Below are 21,904 nucleotides of genomic sequence, written 5' to 3' on the forward strand. Positions count from 1 at the left end.
GCTGAAGATTTGCTCCTGGAAAATCCCAGGTTCTTCATGCAATACCTCTTGTGACACTCCGGTTTGTGTAAGATGCGTTAAACCACAGTGGTATGTCTCAAACATCTTGGGACATATGTTGAACCATTCCTGGTTGGGAGCAACAGAAGGCACTGCAATACAGAGCATCTGTGTGCTCTCCCCGTTAGCTTATTTTCTGTTCCGTAAATACAGAATATAAGAACATAGAGCTTTCGGGATAGGCTAGCTACAATCACATGCAATAACCAAAATGCATCTTGGATTTGTATAGTGCCTAATTGTGTTTATTCTTTTGTTTCCACATCTTCATTTATATATTTTTTTCAGTTCCTAACATCTGTCTTGCCTGTTTGTTCACAGGTGAACACTGATGTTCCTAGGGAAGCACCCACAGTGAAGTTTTCAGTTGCATTAGCGTAGCTTTTAAGTAATACCCTGATAGTCTTCTGTGACTTCGTGCTGGTTCAGGGGTTTTCATGCATGCAAGCTATATTCCCTAGGAGGAAAGCAAACAAGATGTTTTACTTTGAAGGTGCTCCAAAGGTACTCTGAAGTCACTGCAGTGCCTAGTGTGGGCTACACCACCACCAGGTCCTGTAGTGTGCATCTGATATTTCTTTCTCTTTTAAACCTGGAGAATTTGTACTGGGGGATCAGCAATATGAGGAGAGGCTGAGGGACCCATCTTTGTTCAGCTTGGAGAAAAAGATAGTTAAAGGGGAATCTAATTTTGTTCATAACTACCTAATGGTAGCTATAGAGAAGGTGGAGCCACACTCTTATCTGCGGTTCACAGTGATGAGAGGCAACAGACACAAATTTTAGCTGGGGAAATTCCAATTAGATAGAAAGTTAAAGCCTCACAATGAGGGTTGTCAAACACTTGAACGGGGTCCCAGCAAATTTATAGTGTCTTGATACCTGTGGATATTCAAACTCAGACAAGGCCATAAGCAATCCCGTGTACCTCTGAAATTGGCTCTATTCTGAAGGTGTAGCTGGGCCTCCAAGCACCCATTCAAACTTTCTTTCTTTTATGGTTCTATTCAAAAGCAAAATCCAATCCAAACTCAATCTGTAAATCCATACAACAAAGACTTCAGGAGCATCAGCAGTCTCTAAGGTCTGTGCATCGTTTCCTATTTACTGATCTTCCATTACACTAAGTCGCTTGTTGAGTTTGGCATACCCAGCAGCTATCCAAAGACACCAATACTAAATATTTTTTCATATCATATTTCAATTTACACTTCCCTTCAGTCAAAAAAAATATTGTTTATGTACCATTTTAATATGACACCTGAATTATATCATAATAGGTTATGATACATTTGGTATTTTCAATGACATGTGTATCTGATAGACCAAAATCCATCTGCAAATGGCACTATGGATGATAGATCATTTATTCTCAAAATTGAAATATTTAACTTATTACTGAGTCCTCAATTTAGTTACTAGTATGGTCATTTTTTCAATACTTTGATATCAATTTCTTAAGTGTACATAAATACACTTACGTGCGTATGTGTACAGGCACGCACACACACATATATAGAGATACATATGAAAATATGCCTACAAATTATTTCCCTGAAACTCATATCCTGATATGAATGAGGTAGCTTTTTATTTTCTACATATTTTTGAAAATGAACTTTTTTTTTTCCAGTATAAAAAATTGATAGTTCAATTCCTGGTGTGTCTATGAACTTCTGACCATAAAGCAAGAAAATGGAGGGAAAGAAAATGGCATAACATGTAGTTGCTTCACAACTTGCCAAGAGTTTGTGGTTAGCTTGCCTACCAACCGTTATTGTTACTCAACCTGAAGCAGTTAGGAGCAAATTATTATTATTTAAATTATTAAAATATTTAATAAATCTCGTTTCAAATGCTATTACACCAATACCTGACTGCTGTTCCACCCCTCACCTCCAGAGGACAGTTTGTGCATTGCAATGAAGGCTCCGAGCATCTCGAGGTCATTGTATTCAGGCACAGCCAGAGCTATGTTCCTCAGTTGTGTGGTGATGGCATCCCTTAACCTCCTTCATGTGTGTTGGACTGAATTCTTGCCATAAGGCATAGGAGGTGAATGTATTTTGATGCAATTGTGGAGTGTACATTAAAGAAATTCAGATTCCTCTAGATTAGCTGTGAAAGCTGTTACCACCTGTTGTACTACCAAAGGAGACCCACCCAGTGGAGGATAGCCAGTATTTAGGTGGTGTTCTATATTTATAAGTGCATCTGTAATGGGTGTACTTCATTATAGCTAGCAGATAAAGCTTCAAGACAAGTTTAGATCATCTCAGTTAGTAACAAATATATATGTGTGGTTATACACTTTGATCAGTGCATTAAAACTATCTAGCCAAGATGATGAATTTAATGATCATGTAGTTATCTTGATTAACCAGGGGAAAATCATAATATGAGCTTAAAATCTCCATGAATGGATCCCACTCCACCTTCTCTTTGATTTGACAGCTAGAAGTATCAAGCTAGGAGCAGAGTCCAGCCCTTTGATGCTACTGTGCCAGCAGTAAGGGCCACACAGTGGGAATGTGTTTGCTGGTCTCCTCTTCCCCTCTTTGTACCTCTTTGCTAATTTGTATCCTGTCAGGGGTCCGATGTCAGCCAAAATGTTGCTGGATTTCACTTGCATAAGTTCCTCTTAGGAGCAAAATGTCTCAAATACCCCCAGGCCCACTGAAGGAAGTAGCTGGAGTTACCTTGGCATTTTCTACACTGCTAGGCAATGATGACAGAGAAAAAGAGACAGAAAGCATGAAACCTGTCTCTGACATCTCAGTCCAAAACAGTAAAATGCCTTGAAAAAGCAACTTTGAAACTACTGGAATGTGTACCTGTTGTACAATAGCACCCAGCACAGAGAGAAACTAGGTTTCCTTCCTGACCATGGTCACTGCTAGGAGTCTTCTAGGGACATGGCCACTGGGGGGCAGAGAATAAAATGACGTCCCTTTTCCCTCAGGTGTGGCAGGACATGTGTTTTAGATCATTGAATCATAGAATCATTTAGGTTGGAAAAGACCCTAAAGATCTCCAAGTCCAACCATCAGCTAACACCACCAGGTCCACCACTAAAGCATGTTCCTAAGCACTACATCCCCACGTCTCCTAAATACCTCCAGGGATGGGGACACCACCACTCCCCTGGGCAGCCTGTTCCAATGCCTAAACCCTCCTTCTATGAAGAGTTTCTTCCTGATATCTAATTCAAACCTCCCCTGGCATAATTTGAGGCTGATTTCCTCATGTCCTATCACTTGTCACCTGAGAAAAGAGACTGACACCCACCTCACTACAGCCTCCTTTCAGGTAATTGCAGAGAGTGATGAGGTTTCCCCTCAGCCTCTTTTTCTCCAGACTCTACAAGCCACCAGCCCACCTGTGTGTTACTGTTTGTGGTGAGAGTATTCCTAGGAAAAATCCCCTCCTTCCCCACCAAACACAGCCAAAGTTCAACCACATGAATGCCACCAGAAGTAATTTTATTAAAGGGAGGAAAGAAATGGTTTCTGTGGTGAGGCCTGGTCCAAAGGTATGTTTTCACAGATGCTATTATTCACTTCAGTGCAAAGGAAAGTTGTGAGAGCAAGATTTGGTGCCACCAGGAGTGATGGGGTCAGGGTGATTGAGAGGCCACTAGGTAGATGCAGAAAGGATTTCCAAGGAGAATCCAGGGAGTCATCAGTGCCTCCACCCCCTGCATGGTGAAAAAGAGACTGTCTCAGCTTACACACCAGGAGGTTTTCTGCAGTAATGTTATTTTAGGGGGATCTATCTGCTTTATTTCATGGCACCACAAGATATGCTGCCGTGGAACGTGAATGCCCCCGAGGATCCTCCATGCCAGCAAAGCTGGTGTTGGAGAAGTGAGAGAAGATGGTGTCAGCAGCTGTGCCTCTCAGGAGAAAATACCAAGAGGATCTCAGTCACTGCTGAGGTGATGCCTCGCACTTTCACGTACCTCACACAGCAGGAACCTCCATTACGACACGTTCCAACCCAGTAATATGGCCGCCGACATATCCCCGGAAAGCAGATTCCATTTTGGAGTACACAAGGGTCGGCTGGCCTAGGGATAAAGTGCTGACCTGCACAGTGAAAAAAAAAGAATAGTTGTTTACCGGCAAGTGAGCAGAAGTGGATGCACTTTCCTCTCTAATTCCTCTTCACAACTCAGAATCACAGAATTGCAGCACGGCTGGCGCTAGGGGCACCCCTGGGTGCCCCTGCACCCCCCTGCCCCAGCAGGGTGCCCAGCCCTATGTCCTGGCAGCCCTAGGAGCTCTTCAAGGAGGCCCCCCCAGGTCCGTTTCTGCAGAGCCACTTTGAGCTGGGTGCCCTCAGCCTGTCCTGGTGTTGAGCCTGTTCCTCCCCAGGGGCAGGACTTTGGGCTTCTCCTTGGTGAACCTCTTGACACTCCTGTTGGTCCAACTCTCCAGCCTGCCAAGGTCACAGCTTACCTGCAACCCCTTGGAGCACCATGAAGAGGACAGCCAGGAGCTGGTAAAGGATCCTCATGGCCACTGCTGAGCTGTGAAGTCTTTATCTGGAAGGAACAGAGACCACAAGACCAAAATTCACCACATGGCCTGCTCCCTCCTGACTGGGGGAGTGCTTAAAACATGCCCTGAATGACAAAACCCAGAGGCTTATAAAATACAGTGAACTTGAATGAAGAATGGAGTGGAAACTGCATCCTTGAAGACATTTAAAACGTCCCTAAATGGACCTCTAACCCAACCTAACCACATCTTCTTTGAGCAGGGATTCAGACTAGTAGTCCCCACAGTCCCTTTCAACTTAAATTCTCCTGGTGTTCTATCTTTGTTAGGGGCATTGGTCTTCTTGCACTGAGAAATGATATTCCAGACCGGTACAACAGAGGACAGATTACTCTGAAACAATCACAGACCTATGAATTATTTACTTTCAAAACTACTGTAGTTCACAAAGTGTTCAGAGAATGAGTCAACCATCATCCTTCTCATGCATAAGTCAGAAAAAGACTTATTTATCTCTTGAACTCAACCAAAATAGGACTGAAATTTGGGTTAATTATGTAGCTCAAAAGGCAATCTGATGCCTGCAGTGAAGGTTTCTGGGTCTCTCTCCACTCCCTTTGGAGGTCAGCAAACACAACTTCCTCCTGCAGTCCCTGCAAGCCACCCGTGGTTCTGCACACATCGCCACACTCACTGCACTAGTGAGATGGGAGGGGTTAACGAGTGCTGCATACTCGGACTGAAGAGGAATGAAAGCAAAAGAAGTGGAAAAAGGGAAGGAGGTGAGGGTGCCTGTCCAGAACAAGGCACAGCAGGAGGTACCAGCAGAGGAGGTGCAGGATCACTCACCGCTGCTGCCTTCTGTCTCTCTTCTCCAGCAGATGCCCCAGACCCAAACATGCCCCTTTATATAAAATTTGGGGTTGCTGGCAGAGCAGACACGGGCCAATGAACAAAGTCTTGCTCTGCACTTTGGTGTCTTCCAATGAGACAGGAAGCTACACTTTGGAACTGCTTTGACCACAAATTCCCTGATCTTGGTGCAATCCATCTTAGAACATTTCACTTTTTGTAAGAGACGTTAGGCCACAGGGCTATGTGAAATACCTGGGAACACGCAATGACTGCTGCTTAGGTCCTGCAGGGTCTTTTTTCTGCCTTCAGAGTGCAGCTTAATTGTCTAGCATGCAACAGCAGCATGGCCATTGTGTCCCTCCATAACATCTTGTCCTTTACTTCTATCCTGGTTGTCTTTTGTCCATGTCAATAAAAGAATGAGCACTGCTTTCTTTTTGGCTTAATTACATAGTTAATAGTTTACTGCATAGTAGTATATGAAATTTTAACGTAAATGCTTACAATCTTTCATACACAATCATAATGGATCACATTTCCATTTCTACTGTTGCTTCTTAAAGTTACTCTTGATTTTTTTTTCCTGCTGTTTCAGTGTCCTTCCTGATACAAACTTTCACTTAATCTTTCTCAGGCTGCCCAGGCTCTGGCAGGATAACCAGCATACCTGCCAGCCTCATATTTATTTCTCAGGTTATTTAGTCCTTGTGTCTTTGGGACCTTCCCACCCTCCCGTGTTACTCCATCTTCTCTGGATGCGCCTTTGTTTATCCTACTCTCTGCTATAGAAGTTTCAACACCTAAAAAAAATGTCAAACAAACCATTGTATGTGAGCCAGCAACTTAAAAAAGTCAAGCCATGCTTGATAACATTCAGACTTGATAACCCATGCCTTGAGAAGTTTGTTTCTGTAGTTCAAGGATGGTGGGAAGACCCAGACGCACACAGCAGCTGCCAGCTTGGCAGTCGAACTGTGCTGTGCTGTGTCTCACCAGGCAGGAGGTCTGGCCCTTGCCAGCTATAAAGCTATCAGCTTTAGAGTTGCTTGAGTTGACTGAAAGGAAAGGCAGCTCAGATGCCCACCTTCAGGTTATTTAAATCTATGTTTTGGCCCCATCTTCATGGGTGAAGCCTCCATGAAGCCTGGCTTTGTAATAAAGCCTGAAGCACAAATATTACTGCTGCTCATGCAGTGCTGTGGCAGAAAATACCAGGCAGCAGATGTGATTTCCAGGCAGCTTTTGGCCAAGTCAGGTCTGGGCAGGTTTCCACGGTGCCGGCCAAGGCCACTGAACTGGCAGCAGGACATTTCCCCAGCCGGATTTCATGATATTCTTGCTAATTGTGGATGTGCTGTAAGGACAAGCGTTGGGCAATTGGACCAAAGGTCTGTTATCCCTTCCTGTCATTTGCACAGAGCACACTGGGAGAAGAGGATGGCAAAGAGAGGGTGGAGGATACTTTTGGCCTGAAGTTGTCTGAGGACTCCTCGACATCAGAGGTAAGCCACAGCAGGATAGAAACGATAAATAGACACAAGGGGCTTAATTCAGTGACCTTCACCCCAACATCCAGAGGAATTTACTGTGCTCTGGGTGAGATGGAGCTGGCAGAAAAGGTTCAGGAGAGAAGAGATCAGGCCTTGCTGGAGCAGCCTGGCTGGCCAGGAGGGACACAAGGATATCACAGGTGGCACTTGCCTAAGTGTGAGCAAACGAATCGAAGCAAATGAATCGAAGCAAATGAATATCTCTGAATATTCACAGAGCCCAGGAGTCTGTGGCATTCCGGGTGATAAAAAGATCTGCTTTAAGCCAGCTGGGATTTAGAAGAATATTTTATATATATAATATTTATATCTAAAACTTTGTTAGCATGACCACATGGAAGGACCCTTCTTCTAAATACCAGCTGGCTTAAAGCACATATATACATATATATGTGTGTGTGTGTGTGAATGTCCTAGGAGGATTGCAGAGAAATGAGAGAGTAAGAAATACCATCACTATAAGAATATGTGTAATTTAAGATAAGGAATTACTTAGTATCCTGGCTGTTATTGACTAAATAATAGATTGGGATATCTGTTTGTTGTTGTTGTTGGTGGTGGTGGTGGTGTTTTTTTTTTTTCTGTTTGTATGTTCTCCATCTAAGATAAAATATAAAGCAAGTTAGAAAAATCAGCCTTTATTTGTTAGACTAGTTATATATTATGAAATAAACATACACAGACATTATGTATATATATAATATAATAATGATGCTATAATTCTATGGTTCTATAATTTTATGGTTCTCTGACATATATGTGCCTGCATGTGATCATTAAAAGAAGAACACAATTTAAGCACTACACACCATATCACTTGCAGCATCATAAAGAGAGGAAAGTAACTTAGAAGAACAGATGTCAAGGCATATCTAGTACACAATATTAATTCATGGATTATGTGTATTTAATTACTAAGGTACAGGTTGGGTTTAATTAGTAAGATACAGGTGAAATATGGACACCTTTCATGATCCTGAGTAGCCAAACTGATATTTAAAGTCAATAACAATATACAATATACAGTATACAATATACAGTAGTTAAAATAGCAGGTAGTTTAATTACCATATTTTCAGAAATTTCAAGTAAGCTTGCCAACAAGTATAACACCAGATGCAAGTTGCCCAGGGAGGTTTTGGAGCCTCCCTCTTTGGATATCTTCAAAAACCACCTGGATGTGGCTCATCCTCGACGTGGCCTCCAACCTCAGCCATTTCACGATTCTGTGTGCTTCATGAGCTGGTGATCTCATTCCAATTCTGGCAGCACAGGGGAACATTTTGGCCTAAACATATTTGGCTCACTGGCTGCTGGGAAGTGATGTTTCAACTGCTGGGAAATGCCATGAGAAACCCAAGTCATTGGCTGGCCAGTCTGTGGCAGCTTTGTCATCAGCAGGAATATATAAACCCCGTTGTTTCGGGACAAGGTATCATCCTGTGAAGCTGAGCACCCCACTAAGAGGAACCAGGTAGGACAGACTGACCACAGTGCCCCCTCTCCTACTGATGCCTGAAGTCCTCTAGGATGAGCTGAAGACAACTGATAAGGAGAAAAAATAGTAATCTTTTTGAAAATATCCTTTGCTTATCTAAAATGAAAATTGTCTTTCCAAGACGTCTGCTTCTGCAGCTTAATTAAAAGCTTATGAACAATGAAAAGTATAATACTTGATATTTGATTAAGGCATTTATTATTGTAGTCAATAATGGTGATTCTGTATGATTATAGTGGTTCGTATAATTTGCAAAATTTAATTAGAGCCTGCAGAAAGGACTGATGCTGGGGAAATGCTTTGAGGCTTTCAGCTGGTGTATGTTATAGAGATATTATGAAGAGAAGGGATAAATGTCTCCTTAGATGTTTCTGTAAAGATATTTTCAAGGACTTGCTACTGCTTTGTAAGCTACAAAAATTATTATTTCTATAATTACGATAAGTTTCTGAGCTTTCATTATCCAGAGAAATTAGAATGGTTTAAGTCATTATCTACACATCCTTGAATCAAAATATGTAAAAATTAAATAAAATGGACATTTTTATCATTAATCATCTTGCCACAAACATGCAGCACGAAACCATAATGGAAGTATTGATGCTTTTGTTTATGTAGCAATGTTATGTATAAGTTATAAAAGACACCTAGAAAATCTAGCTTAAATTATAAGAATTGAGTAAGATGTGGAGGATATTTATTTTATTTTAAGTTATAACATTTGGGGTTTATCAAATTTGAATGTAGGTGGAATGTTGGCTGTCTTTTCATGCAATGGAGAGAAAATCACTATACTCATTTTATTCTTTTAAATTTTATATGCATAAAATACATTTCCTTCATCTTATGAACTGAGCATTAAAATAGATCTTTCTTCATAGGTAGTATTTCAATAGATTGTTCTCGAATGTCTACTCAGTTGCATAAATGACAACTTTTATTTACAAATTGCAGCTTATATGTCACCCATAATATCTGGGTCAATTAATGGCCAGTGCTTTGGATAACACATGACCTTTTCCTGTGCTTTTTCCTAGCAGCTGTTGTAACTTGTGCCACTGCATTTGGACATGAAGATCATTTACCTTTTCTTTGCTGTGCTCCTCCTAGTGCTCCAAAGCTCTTTAGGTAAGAAATCCATAAAGTCTGAAGAAATCCTGAGGGGATCTTTTGAGTACAGAAAAGGTAAAACAGAAATAGAAGTGAAATGGGTTTACATCTCAGGCTACTTCCGTAGTAATCAAATACACCGTGTGTAATTGTTGACCCTCCTTTGGAGATGAAGACAATTTAATGGTGTGGACGTAGCCAGACCACAGGCAGACTGGGATATTGCTGTCATGCTACAGCCCTGACTTGTACTTAGTCTTCTTTGGGAAGGAAAATCAAGACTCAGCTTCTTTTCACAGGTTTCATGCGAGTACCTAACAATGCCGTGCAATGCAAGCAGGCTGGGGGTACCTGTTCCCCAGACCACTGCCCCCCACCCAATGCAAGAGCCTTTGGACGTTGCCAGCAAGGGATCCCTTGCTGTCGGACTGTGGTGAGTTGGGGAATTGATGAAGACTGGATGTTCTGTGGGGGAATGGGTTCATTACTCACTTTAACACGTCCAGTCTACCCTTGGGATGTGAAACTCCTCCAGTGCAAGCTCCCAAGTGAGGAGGGACTCTGTATACTCAGAGGATTTCCTAGGGGTTTCCTTGGTTGCTCCCTGTGTACCACACGGGATCAAAAATGATGCAGCACAAATGCCTTACAGGAAAGACAGTTCACAGTCAAAACTCTTTGGCAGAGATAAGTAATTAGCTAGAAACTGACTCTTTTCTCTGCAGTTCCCATTACCTGGTCCAGATGCCTCATGACAAGTAATATTGGCTTTGGAGGACACATTTCTCTATAGGATGTGCATGTTATCTGGAGGCCTGGGATGTCTGGATCAGGTTCATAGGAAACCTGCATGTTTTGTATAGTAGAGTCTACCAGGACTCGCTCATGTTCAGAAGAAAAACCTGAAAGTCATGTTATCTATAATTGTCCACTTGTTAGGGAAAAAAATAGTAGCAAATTCCTTACCAGAATTTAAAAGTTTCTCCTGAATATTTATTCCAATACAAAACAGAAAAAAAAAAATACAAATGTACACTCTGCTTCTACTGTTTCTAATACTTAATTTTCTGTTTCTTTCTGCTGCAAGATGTAGCTAGTCTTGTTTTTGGGCACTCATTTAAACTTTGTTCAATAGTAATGGCAGAGACATTAAAATTAAAGAGGGAGCAGCAGATATATAGAGAAATTCCATATCTCCATACCAGAGACTTAAAGAAAGAAGCTTCAGGGACAGAAGCTTCCTTGCATTTCATTATTAAGTAAAATAGAAAGGTTTTCTATTAGATGTTTGCAAACATGATTACAATTTAGCAGCAGCAAAACTGTAAAGACCCTGCTAAGAATTCCTGAGTTATCCAGGAATATTTTTTCTTTAGGTGCTTGGTGCTCAGTCAGTTCCTTCTGTGTTTTTTTTTTATTCAAATCTTTTCCTGGTTATAAGAACAAAATCTGAAAGTTTCTTTTCTCTTTTGCAGTATGACTAGTGTTTGCCAGTAAGCAGATCTTCCGGCAATGAGAGACATCATCCCTTTAGAAAATCTGAAATTTGGGGCTGAAAATACAGTTTTCACACACACACACACATATGCAAACACACACAAACCGCAAAACATGAACAACAGAAGAATGACAACAAACACCTCAGCAAAAAAACCTGAATGGCCTGAAGAGACTGTGAAAGTGATCCTTGGACCACCCAGAAAAGACTCTCTTTTCTTTTTCTTTTTTTTTTTTTTTTTTTTTTTCTAAAATAAAATAGTTTCCTAACAAAATTGCATCCCAGAGTGCAGTTTATCGGCATGCAGAAGTCTGCCCCCATGAGAGGATGCAGAACAGGTTCTTGCCTTGGCCTCCAGAACAGATGCTAGCGTTTTTCTTTTCTATTTTAAAGTAGTAATAATGGGATCGGCACTGAAAGATAGTCTCCAGAAGAGGCTGAATGCACAGCTGAGGTTTTCAAATTTCATAGTCTACATATTTCTACATTTTTTAATAAACTCATTCCAGAAGACTTGTGTCTTATCCTTATACTTGTAAGGAATTGTCTTGGTTGTCTTTTGCTGGAAGATCTGGCTCCCATCTCAGTCAGGGTTAGTTTGACACAGGGTAAAGTTCTTCAGGAAACCAAACCATACACAGACAGGAGCATGGCCTGACCCTCTTCCTTATCAGATTAACTAGCAACAGTCAGGGATAACTTCCCCAAACACACTGTGATTAGTCTAGTAAAATACTGGAACAAAAGGTCCATGCTCAGGGCACGTGGGAGTCCAAAACCAGCTCATAGCAGCTAACGGGATGGAAATCACGGATACCTTTAGCCATCCCTCATCTCAAATCCTTTTGCCCTGTGTTCTGGGATGCTGGGGATGGCAAGGGGAAGCAAGGCACACTTCTGTACCTCATAACAGCAGGTGCTGAGACTCCAGGATTATGGACGTACATCCAGAGAGCACAGAGCTGTGGTAAATAGCTTGGTTCTTTAGGATCCCACTGATGTGATGCTGGTCTAGGCCAAATAAAGGTAACAGGAGCAGAATGAGATAGATGTGGCTAGGCAGTTCCAAGACCTAAAAAAGTTGGCCTTCTGCCATGTTAGGGTTTCTCTGCATTGCTGTTCCCAGCTCTTCTTGCTGGGTTGGCAGGTGATGGAGGACTGGAGAACTTCTGAACCCCACCCTGGTTTATGATATACCCACATACGTGTTGCCACACACAAACTGCTGCAACCCAGACTCTCTGCAGGATGATTTAACAGGACTCAATGACACATGCACTTAAATTAACTTAATTTAGTTAAATAAGCTTCATTTACAAGTTGATTTGTTATAGACAATAATAACAACAAAAACCACCCTGACATACACGAGCAAATGTCAGCAATGTGGTTTCACAGTGACTTGCTTTTATTAGAATTGAAGCTGCGAATCTCTATCAGGGGTACAAGAACTCCTCCTCAGATCTTCTCATGCTCCCAGGAGTCTTCACCCCATGGGAAAGGCTCCTCAGGTTTGCACCAAGGCTAGGATCCATTGATGTCAAAAGACTGGAGATGTCTTAGGTTCCCAGAGTTCTTGTCTGCCTGGTCAGCGAGGTGTAAATTTAGGAACTGGGTGTCCTGCAAAGAGAAATGAAGTGCTTAGCTATTCTGCCTGTCTCTGTCCAAACACGTCAGTGATAATTTCCCATCTCAGGCTGGTGTAGAAATCTGGTAACACATGGGGTTAGACAACAGGAGATTCTTGGGATCTGGACCTCTGAACTGTGCTCACAGAATCACAGTGTGGCTGAGGCTGGCACCCAGCAGGGCGCCCAGCCCCACGTCCCTGGGCTCGGGGAGCTCTCCAAGGAGCACCCCCCGGCCCCTCTCAGGACAGCCCGTGCCAGGGCTCCGGCACCCGCCCAGCCCAGCAGTGCTGCCTGAGGGGCAGGGGGAGCCGCCGGGGCTCCAGGCTGTGCCCGGGGCCTCTGGGCCTGGCCCTGGGCACCGCTGAGCAGAGCCCGGCTCCGGCCTCTCCGCACCTCCCTGCGGGTACTGACGGCCATGGGGGAGCTCCCCCGGAGCCTCCTCTGCTCCAGGCCAAGCAGCCCCAGCTCTCGCAGCCTCTCCTCGCAGCACGGGGGCTCCGGGCCCGGCAGCACCCAGGGGGCCCCAGGCTGTGCTCAGCCCAGGTCTCTCTGTGCTGGGGTCCCAGGCATGGTCCCAGTACTCCAGGTGCAGCCTCACCAGTGCTGAGTAGAAGGGCCATAAGACAAACCAGATAAAATGGAGGATGTGGATGTTACCACTCAGCACACACCACAGTTCTCTGGCTGCAGCTACTTATGACCCAGAATGCCTAATGGGCATATGGCTTAAGAATAAAACTAATTTAGGAATAAATCAAGCACGGTTGATCCTCTCACTTTCTTCCATGCCCTCAGAAGTGTGACAAGGCCTCTCACTTTTGTTGCATCCTTCAACAAGATGTTTCACAGAAAGTGAATTCAATTAAGTATAAAGGTAAATAATTAAAAATAAAAGTAATTAAACAAAACAACATCTACAGCAACAACAGATTTATAATATCCAAAAGAGTGTGGATCTATTGCAGCCCCTTTGATATTAAATGCCACCAACTGCAGAGTTGGACTGTGACATAATTACAGCATTGTTCCATATGGCACAGCTCCTATAGATGCAGAAGCTTTTTTATGGGTCCTGATGAAAAAATGTTGTACTTCTACAGGGTGGAAGATCTCCTACGGTCTAATTTGGTACAATATCTGGCACTTTGACCCGATAAAGCAACCCAGCTGGAGAACTGCATTGCAGGTATGAGTCCTGACTTGCTAATGGTTATGCTGTGCTGAAAACCTTGGGGTCTGGTGGTGTGAAGCTCTGTGCGACTGCCTGTGCAGATGGAAGAGGAGTCCTCAGAGATGTCTACAGCCAGCTGTCTCCACACTGCTTAGTAGGGGCAGAGTTTAAGCATGAGCTGTTTCTGCCCTGGCACCAGGCTCATGCTGGAAGAGCCAAGTTACAAGTAATATGGAATTTCAAAGGCTGTAGGCTTTGAAACCTGCATTAGTATCACAGATGAGGTATGGTCTCAGAGAGAAAACAGCCCTCTTGCTGCGAAGACAGCCAGCTCTGGCAAAGTCCAGTTCTTCCCCTGCTCGTCACCAAATTCACCCTGTGGCTTTTTCAAAGAAAGCAGAACGGCATTTTTCTTTCCTGCTTCTCTAGCTACCTACATGTAATGTGACATTCACTTTGGTTATGACATTGGTTATGTTTTTTATCATCTCTGTCTCAAACCAGAAGCCATTTGGTGCAGCAGGGACCAAATAATATAGAATGCCCATGGGCCTCAAAGATGAAGGAGGCGGGACAGGACACTCCTTTGAAACTAAATTTCCTAGGGGTTAAGAGGCTAATCAACTCCATGGAACTGTGTGCTGCCTGAGCAGCAAATATTGTTTGATTCTACAAGGCTCTCTTTTTCTGTTATCAGTGTTGTGGTTTAACCCGGCTGGCAGCTAAACACCACACAGCCGTTCGCTCACCCTCTCCCCTCCCTCTCTGGGATGGGGGAGAGAAACGGGAAAGTGAAGCCTGTGAGTTGAGATAAAGACAGTTTATTAAGATAGAAAATAATAATGATAATAATAATAATATGTACAAACAAGTGATGCACAATGCAATTGCTCACCACCCGCTGACCGATGCCCAGCCCAACCCTGAGCAGCCGGCCCCCCCACCCCAGCTAGCCACCCCTATATATTGTTTAGCATGACGTCAGATGGTGTGGAATACCCCTTTGGCCAGTTTGGGTCAGCTGTCCTGGGTCTGTCCCCTCCCAGCTCTTGCTGCACCCCCAGCCTGCCCGCTGGTAGGACAGAGTGAGAAGCTGAAAAGTCCTTGGCTTAGTATAAGCAGTGCTCTGCAGCAATTAAAACATCAGCATGTTATCAGCACTCTTCTCATCCTAATCCAAAACATAGCACCCTACCAGCTACTAGGAGGGAAAATAACTGTCCTAACTGAAACCAGGACAATCAGCCAAAACCCCAGCAATTAGTTTTTTTGTTTGTTTGTTTGTTGACATAAGAAGCAGGTGAAGGTGTCCTGCATTCCAGAGGATGAAAAGCCCTGTAAATCTATTTGCACTTGCATCAGTATTGCACTGGAGGAATTCATCTTACCATTTGCAGCATTTCAGCTTCCCATTGCGGCAGGTCCCAATGTTAACCAGAGAACCGGAGCATGCAATAAAAGAGCAGGAGCCACGGTTCTGCCGGCATGCTAAGGTGTCAGCATCTTCTTGGCTGTAAGCTGAAAAAAAAAATCAAGGGAAAATTCATGTTCATTTGTCAAGTCAGAGGATAAGGAGAGTTGCATCATCAAATTAACCAGGCATGGTATGAGATATCATGACATAGTGCTTGGCGTGCAGGTTTGTGATTGGGGTAACTGAGGTCTTTACATCCATATGAAATGCAAACTAGCTAGAACAGTGGGCTGTAATGTCTGGAGAGACATTCCACCTGATTAGCAATGACACAGATAACTTCTAGCTTCCTTAGCATTTTTCCTGGAGACATGTGCTTGTCATTCCAATTACACACAGTAATACTACAGTATATGAAAAAGCCATAGGAAACACAGAAAAACAACAACAACAACAACAAAACAAACAAACAAACAAAAAAAAAACAAACAAAAAAACTTGAAATGAATCTCATATTACTGCAAAAATGTGATGTTATTCAAATTAAAATGTCTTAACTTGACTTTTTCAGGCCTTTTCAGCAAATGTAAAGCATATTTATGATCCATTATCTGCTTCTTTCAATAGCTTTCTGCATGCTCACAGGAAAGCTGTGCACTGTGTTGCCAAGTAAGATACGGTAAGGCTAAAACAGTTGGCAAAAAAAGTCATAAAAGGTGAATCTTAATCACAGCCAAACCAGTGGGACTAGAATTCCCAACTAGATGTTTTGATACAGCTCTGTATAGACTATAAACTAAAGCCAGTGACTATTGTCACTAGCGTTGTGTATGGTTTCAGCTAGATGCTATGCTGATTTTACCATGCTCAATATGTTCAGAAGTGAAAAACCAAATGCTCAGGTAGTACCAAACTCTGCAGCTCCATCTTCATCCGTGCAACTGCCTGGGCTTATCCCAGATAAAGTGCTAGCCCCAGGTGTGGGTTCAGAGAGTTTCCAGGTTAAACATTACTTGTTCCAACTGGGATGGTCAGGCAGAAATTCAGTTTGTGTTCTTTTCATATTCTTTAAACGGATCTCCTACAAGTGCCTGCTCTTGGTCTAAGCAATTCTACAACCCTTCACTGAGTAGACTGGCATTTGTTAGTCTAGGAAAGTAAGTACAAATTTGAGTCTACTGCAAACAGTGGAGAAAACTTAAACTTCTCTGAAGACCCCATAACGGTCTGGAATGATGCATGTGCTCCAAACCCATTTAATGCACATGGACAATAGAGTTCAGGCAAAGCCCCACAGTCTCAACTACTTTTTTTTTTTTTTTTTTTCCCTTCAAAACTACAGGCCTGCTAATCTAGAACACACACTGAGAAGGTGCAGGTGTGAATGTGAGAAGAGAAAGCTCTCACATTACAGTGTGAGACACATTGTTAAGTCTTAAGTATCAGCCTACAGAGCCACCTGAATGCACAGGAGGACCATCTTTTTGCTATCGTGCCATCACACAGTTGGACACAAGATGTGTAGGGCTAGAAAGAGACCACCAGCAAGACTATCAAGGACCTTGACTCAATAGGTTAAAGATTAGGGTTACAGCTAGGGAAAGGAGACTTCTAGTATGCCACTCAGAGCCCAAGAGCAGAGAGGTTAGGACTTCTCTGCACATGCACACATTTAGTCTCCATCTCACCTATTTTCTGTCTTACCTGGAGCAGCCTGGAAGATGAAGAAGAGAAGAGCAACAAGGAAGAAAAGGATTCTCATGATTGCCAGCTGGGGATAGTCTTTGCAGGCGTGAAGATACCTGAAGATGGACGGAAGCTGATGAATGAGGCAGAAGATGGTTACTCCTCGTACTTATAAAGCCTCTGGGATTGAGCAGTGCAGACAATTAGGGGGTGGAGGAGTGGTTGTCTGTAGAACAGAGAGTTCATTGCCCTATCACTATAGAGATTGGTGATGTATGAAGATGTTGCAACCCGACACATTTCAAGATGCCTGACCTGGACGGTGACTAAACCATGTTAGCTGACCTGAGGAGCCAAAACACCCTGTGCTTGCATGCCTGGTGCCAGCTGGTGGGCTGCACCCGGGCAGGACACAGGATTGGAGGAGGAGAGAGGTGGGTTTCCGTGACCCACAACACTGTAAACCATGCAGATTTGCTGATGCCCCGTGGCTCTTGGCCATGGTGTTGTGACAGACTGTCCTCTCCCCAGCCACAAGGCACTGCTAGCATAGCACAGCTGCATGGAACTGGGAGGCAATGGACCCTCCTCTTTTTATGGAGGAGTGGGTCAGAGCTTCAGTCCTCACTGGGACAGGAGTTGTAGGGCTGCAACTGGAGGAATTGGGAGTGAAAGGATTGTGGACATTCCCCCGCCCTGCCCATAAAATCTGCAGCATGGTAATACCTCTGTTCTCCCAGATGTTCTTCTTGTGTGGTTCAAAGCTCAGTTATTATCTGTATCTTATATTTCAGGCCTTAGCCATTAATTTTTAAGGAACCTGGAAAATGAAGTTATTAGACAGAAAGGACTAGAAGGAACACCACTGTGCATTGCGCCACTTTATTATGGGAGACTGCATCCCAAACCCCTTTCAGCATCCAACTATGTCTTGAAAACAGTGAGGTTATGTGCCTCACTGCTGCTACCAGCGTTGAATTCCTGTACCCCACTAATGGTTTCAGCCTTCTTCCAAAGCCTCTGTGAAGACTTCCAGCCTACTCATTCTCTGCCCCAAATGACTTCAGTTCAATAACATTTTCCCTTGCAGCTACTCACCTTCACATCTCTTATCACTTTGTAACGCTTTTCTATATCTGAAAAATAAATAAAATCTCTCTCTTTTTTTTTTTTTTTTTTTTTCTCATGCCTGTGAAGGACCATCCATCTATAGGATAGGCCAGAGGATGTTTCACCAGTGCTTTGTACAGAACTTCTAATATTTGTGCTTGTCTCCCAGGATTGCCACTCCTGAGGCATGTGAGAACTGCACGTGTATTTTTATTTAATTTAATTTAATTTAATTTTTTTGCAAACAGCATATGCCAAGAATCATTAATTAAATCAAGTCAGGAGTGTGCTTAATTTTTTACTGCTTCTGTGCGAGCAGCAAACTGAAACAATGGGGAATAAACAGCAGGGATTCAGCTATGTCTGAGCACAGAGGGCAAGGACTTCTGTGTTTGTCAAACCAGCTGCCACAAATTGCGTGTCAGGCATGAAGTGGGTGCTTCAGCTTGTGAAAAAAACACATTGGTTTGCTATGTCAGGACTAGGACTTTAGAAACAAGCAAAACTCTTCTTTACAGTGGACAGCAGATGAGGAAGTTGAGGAGATAAAAGAAGAGGCAAGTGGCAAAGTGGACAAATTCCTCTCCTTGCTTCACTAATTGTTGTCCTTGCCCAACAGACTGGCCAAGTATGTAATGCTGGTGGGACAGATAGGACTGAGGGCACTGCCACGACCCCACAAGGACCAAGGGAAGGGAGGGGAGCCTCAAATCTTCCCATCTCATGTGACGGGCACAGCACCCAGAAGGTGCCTGGGGGTATCAATCCTACGTTTCCTTCCCTTTGTACCCCCTGGACTGATAGTTGTAGGTTGACCCAGTACATTGCTGTGACGTTGTTTTTGGAGAACACGATGAGAAAACAGAGCTCCAGATCTCTGCCAGGGAGCTGTGAGGATTGGGGTGGGCAGTGGTGGTCTATGGAAAGGGCAAGTACGCCTGCACACGCTGTCCAGAGCAGTGGCTGAGGCTTCAGACCTCGAATAGTCTCTGCTTTTAATCACAACTGATGGGCAATTAATCTGCCAGAGCAGAAGGGCGAAATCAGTTTAGGCAAAATCTTTTAAAGCCTAGGAGCAGATAAAAAGCAGTCAGCAAGATGAGTTTCCCTGTCCCAAAGCAAGGGGCAAGGAAGAAATGACAACAAGAGTCACGGACACAGGCAGGCACAGAGGAGGTGGCTGTGGGCGGAAGGTACAAGGTGTTCGTTCCCCTTCGTGGAGCACTCGATAGAGGCTGCTCATGCATGAAACCAGGTCTCATTGGGGGTATCCAGGCCAGTGCCCCTAGTGCCTGCCCAAGATCAGCCACGGCAGCGTCTCCAATCTGGCTCCCTGCCATGGAAGAGAACTGTGAGGGGGAGAAGTCACCCATCAGCAGATTTGGGGAAGTCCTTATCACCATCATTATTCTGAAAACTGGTCCATACTTCAGGTAGTCAAACAAGAGATTTTTTTTGAGGTCCTGTAAAGCAGCTGAGAAGGAGACTTTGTAATTTCTTTATACCATCTTATCTAAAAATAGAGATGAGTCTGTTCTGGGGAAAAAAAAATAATAAAGTTGCCGGAAGAATGGTTGGGTATTCTGTAAGGTTATTCCAACCAGAAAAAGTACTTGAGGTGGATTCAAACATGGGTTACCGCTGTGTTCTTGAGCTTTTTCTATTTGATAAGCCAAAGAAATAGGTGGAATATTTAGCCCTAAGGTGTCATTTAGCACTGACAGAGTACAGTCCTGTTGCTGATGTTAATTCAGAAGGGGGCTAGCCTCAGGTGACAGATCCAGAGCTGAAGAAATCAAGAGGCTGTTTTTATTCAATCTCATTTATTTATTTATTTATTTATTTTCTTGAATAAGAAGTCTCATACAGTATCTTAGTAAAGCAATGGGGAAAAGTTGGACGTCCTGTCCTCTTCAAGCTTACAAGACAGGATTGTTTGATGGGGAAGTTAAGACAAGAGGAAGGAAATAAATTGCCACACAGCCTCCGTGTTAATTTGACCTTTTCTGATTTCTGCATTTCCTTCGTGTTTCTGATTGGGGTTCTGTTTAGACTGATTAAATCCTCCCACACCCACCCACCCACCCACCATCAACCCCCTTCAAACCCCCCAAAAAGGCTACAGCTCTGGGGAAAAGAAAAATCTCTTTAGCTGGATATTGACCCAGATTCAGAGATCAAGCAAATTGCCTAAAAATAGACTTCAGTGCCTTGGGGAAAATCCTGTTTATTTTTTTTCTAATGCACCTGGGTGAAATCAGCCTTTCAGGATAGACATAAGAAATGGACTCTAAAAAAAGTGGACTTCTTGCTTCCATGACTAGTCATGGTGGGAGAAAAGAAATTGATTGTGAGTCTGGAACTATATGAAGATGCAATGAAAAATATCTTGTTTTTGCAATTCAGCACTGTAGATCTTGTGGTTAAATCTGTATTTCCCTTCTCTTCTCACAGAGAAACTGTATCCAAAACATCTCCTGGGGATAGTCTGACGTATGCACTCTCCCTTGAATTATGTATGGGAATTGCTTGGGTCAGTGGTTGTTGTCCAGGCCAAAAGTTGATGAGGACTGTGTTAAAAAAAATGTCAGTTTTTCATACACAAAGCCCTTGGCAACAATTCTCTTTTTGTGTGTGTGTTGGGGGGATGGAGCTCCTTGTGAGTATTTCTTTAAAGCCTCTCCTACATTTTATACCTCCTTCTTCCTGTGTAGGAAAAGGCATGGGACAACTCTCCCCTTGTAATATTCTCCAAGCCACATTTCTTATTCCAGAAGGCTTTTTTTTTTTTTTTTTTTTCCCCAAAGAAGATCTTCCTTGCCATGGTGTCTCTCAAAGATTTGCTTTTCTGACTGACAGGGTGCTTAATCACTTTTTATTGTGTTTAATCATGTTTCCTACAGGATACAATCACAGGATAGTTTGACCTGGCAGGGACCTTAAAGCTCACATCGTTCCAGCCCCCTGCCATGGGCACAACCCCTGCCCCCAGCCCAGGCTGCCCCCAGCCCCATCCAGCCTGGCCTTGGGCCCTACCAGGGATGGGGCACCCACAGCTCCTCGGGGCAGACTGCGCCAGGGCCTCGCCACCCTCATGGTAAACAATTTCTTCCTAATGTCTGATATAAACCTCCCTTCTTTCATCCTGAAGCCATCCTCCCTTGTCCTACCATTATCAGCCCGGGTAAACAGTTGCTCTCCATCTTTTTTTACAAGCCCTCTTTAAGTACTGAAAGACCACAGTGAGGTCTGTCTAGATCTGCTGCAAACTTCATGAGGTGGAGAAACCTGATTTTCATGAAAGTCCATGTGTTTATACATGGCATCATTATATTGGGTGATTTTTTTCCTATCACTCTTCTTAAGAGTAACTTTCCTTTAATTTTCTTTTATGCCCACTGCTGAATACAGGTCTGATGTTTCTGAAAACAACTTATATATAATCCAAAACCGTGTTTATGTGTAGAGATAGTTCAGACCCCATCACTGTGTTTATACAGTCAGGACTATATATATTTCATGTTTGCAGCAGCATAAGAGCTTCTTGATTGCCGTTTTGTCATCTACCCACTATCAAGAGATGCTTGTACAGTTCCTCACACTCAGCTTTCAGTCTTGTCCTCTCAACAACTTTGGTTTCACTATCAGACCTGGTTTCTGTTCTAGCTGTCACCTTTTCCAATCCACTTCAGAATATGTGAAAGTGCCTGGGCTGGTTTGTTTAAAGACATTGCTAGACTCTACGAGTCTCGATTAAAAAAAAAGTAAAAACACAAATAAAATTGCTGCTAGCAACAATAAGAGATCATAGGATCGTAG

At 43.2% G+C, this 21,904-nt stretch overlaps 1 protein-coding gene across 1 annotated transcript; it reads right to left on the bottom strand.

The window, feature by feature from the left end:
* Window positions 1-3,619: 3,619 nt before the first annotated feature.
* Window positions 3,620-4,606, bottom strand: LOC118163742 (gallinacin-7-like). The gene is made up of 3 exons (XM_035320677.1): window positions 4,521-4,606; window positions 4,022-4,148; window positions 3,620-3,757 (listed from the first exon to the last, which is right to left on the bottom strand). The coding sequence occupies exons 1-3, from the start codon at window positions 4,576-4,578 to the stop codon at window positions 3,742-3,744; spliced, it is 201 nt and encodes a 66-aa protein (XP_035176568.1). The 5' UTR covers window positions 4,579-4,606; the 3' UTR covers window positions 3,620-3,741.
* Between the last annotated feature and the right edge of the window lie 17,298 nt (window positions 4,607-21,904).

The sequence above is a fragment of the Oxyura jamaicensis genome, chromosome 3 (assembly GCF_011077185.1).
Source record: "Oxyura jamaicensis isolate SHBP4307 breed ruddy duck chromosome 3, BPBGC_Ojam_1.0, whole genome shotgun sequence".
Lineage (NCBI taxonomy): Eukaryota > Metazoa > Chordata > Aves > Anseriformes > Anatidae > Oxyura > Oxyura jamaicensis.

Excerpts from the sequence above, each read along its gene's own strand:
- LOC118163742 (XM_035320677.1), bottom strand. The coding sequence starts at position 4,578 with ATGAGGATCCTTTACCAGCTCCTGGCTGTCCTCTTCATGGTGCTCCAA. Across the intron at positions 4,149-4,520 it reads GGTGCTCCAAGGGGTTGCAG|GTCAGCACTTTATCCCTAGG; the intron begins GTAAGCTGTGAC and ends TTCACTGTGCAG.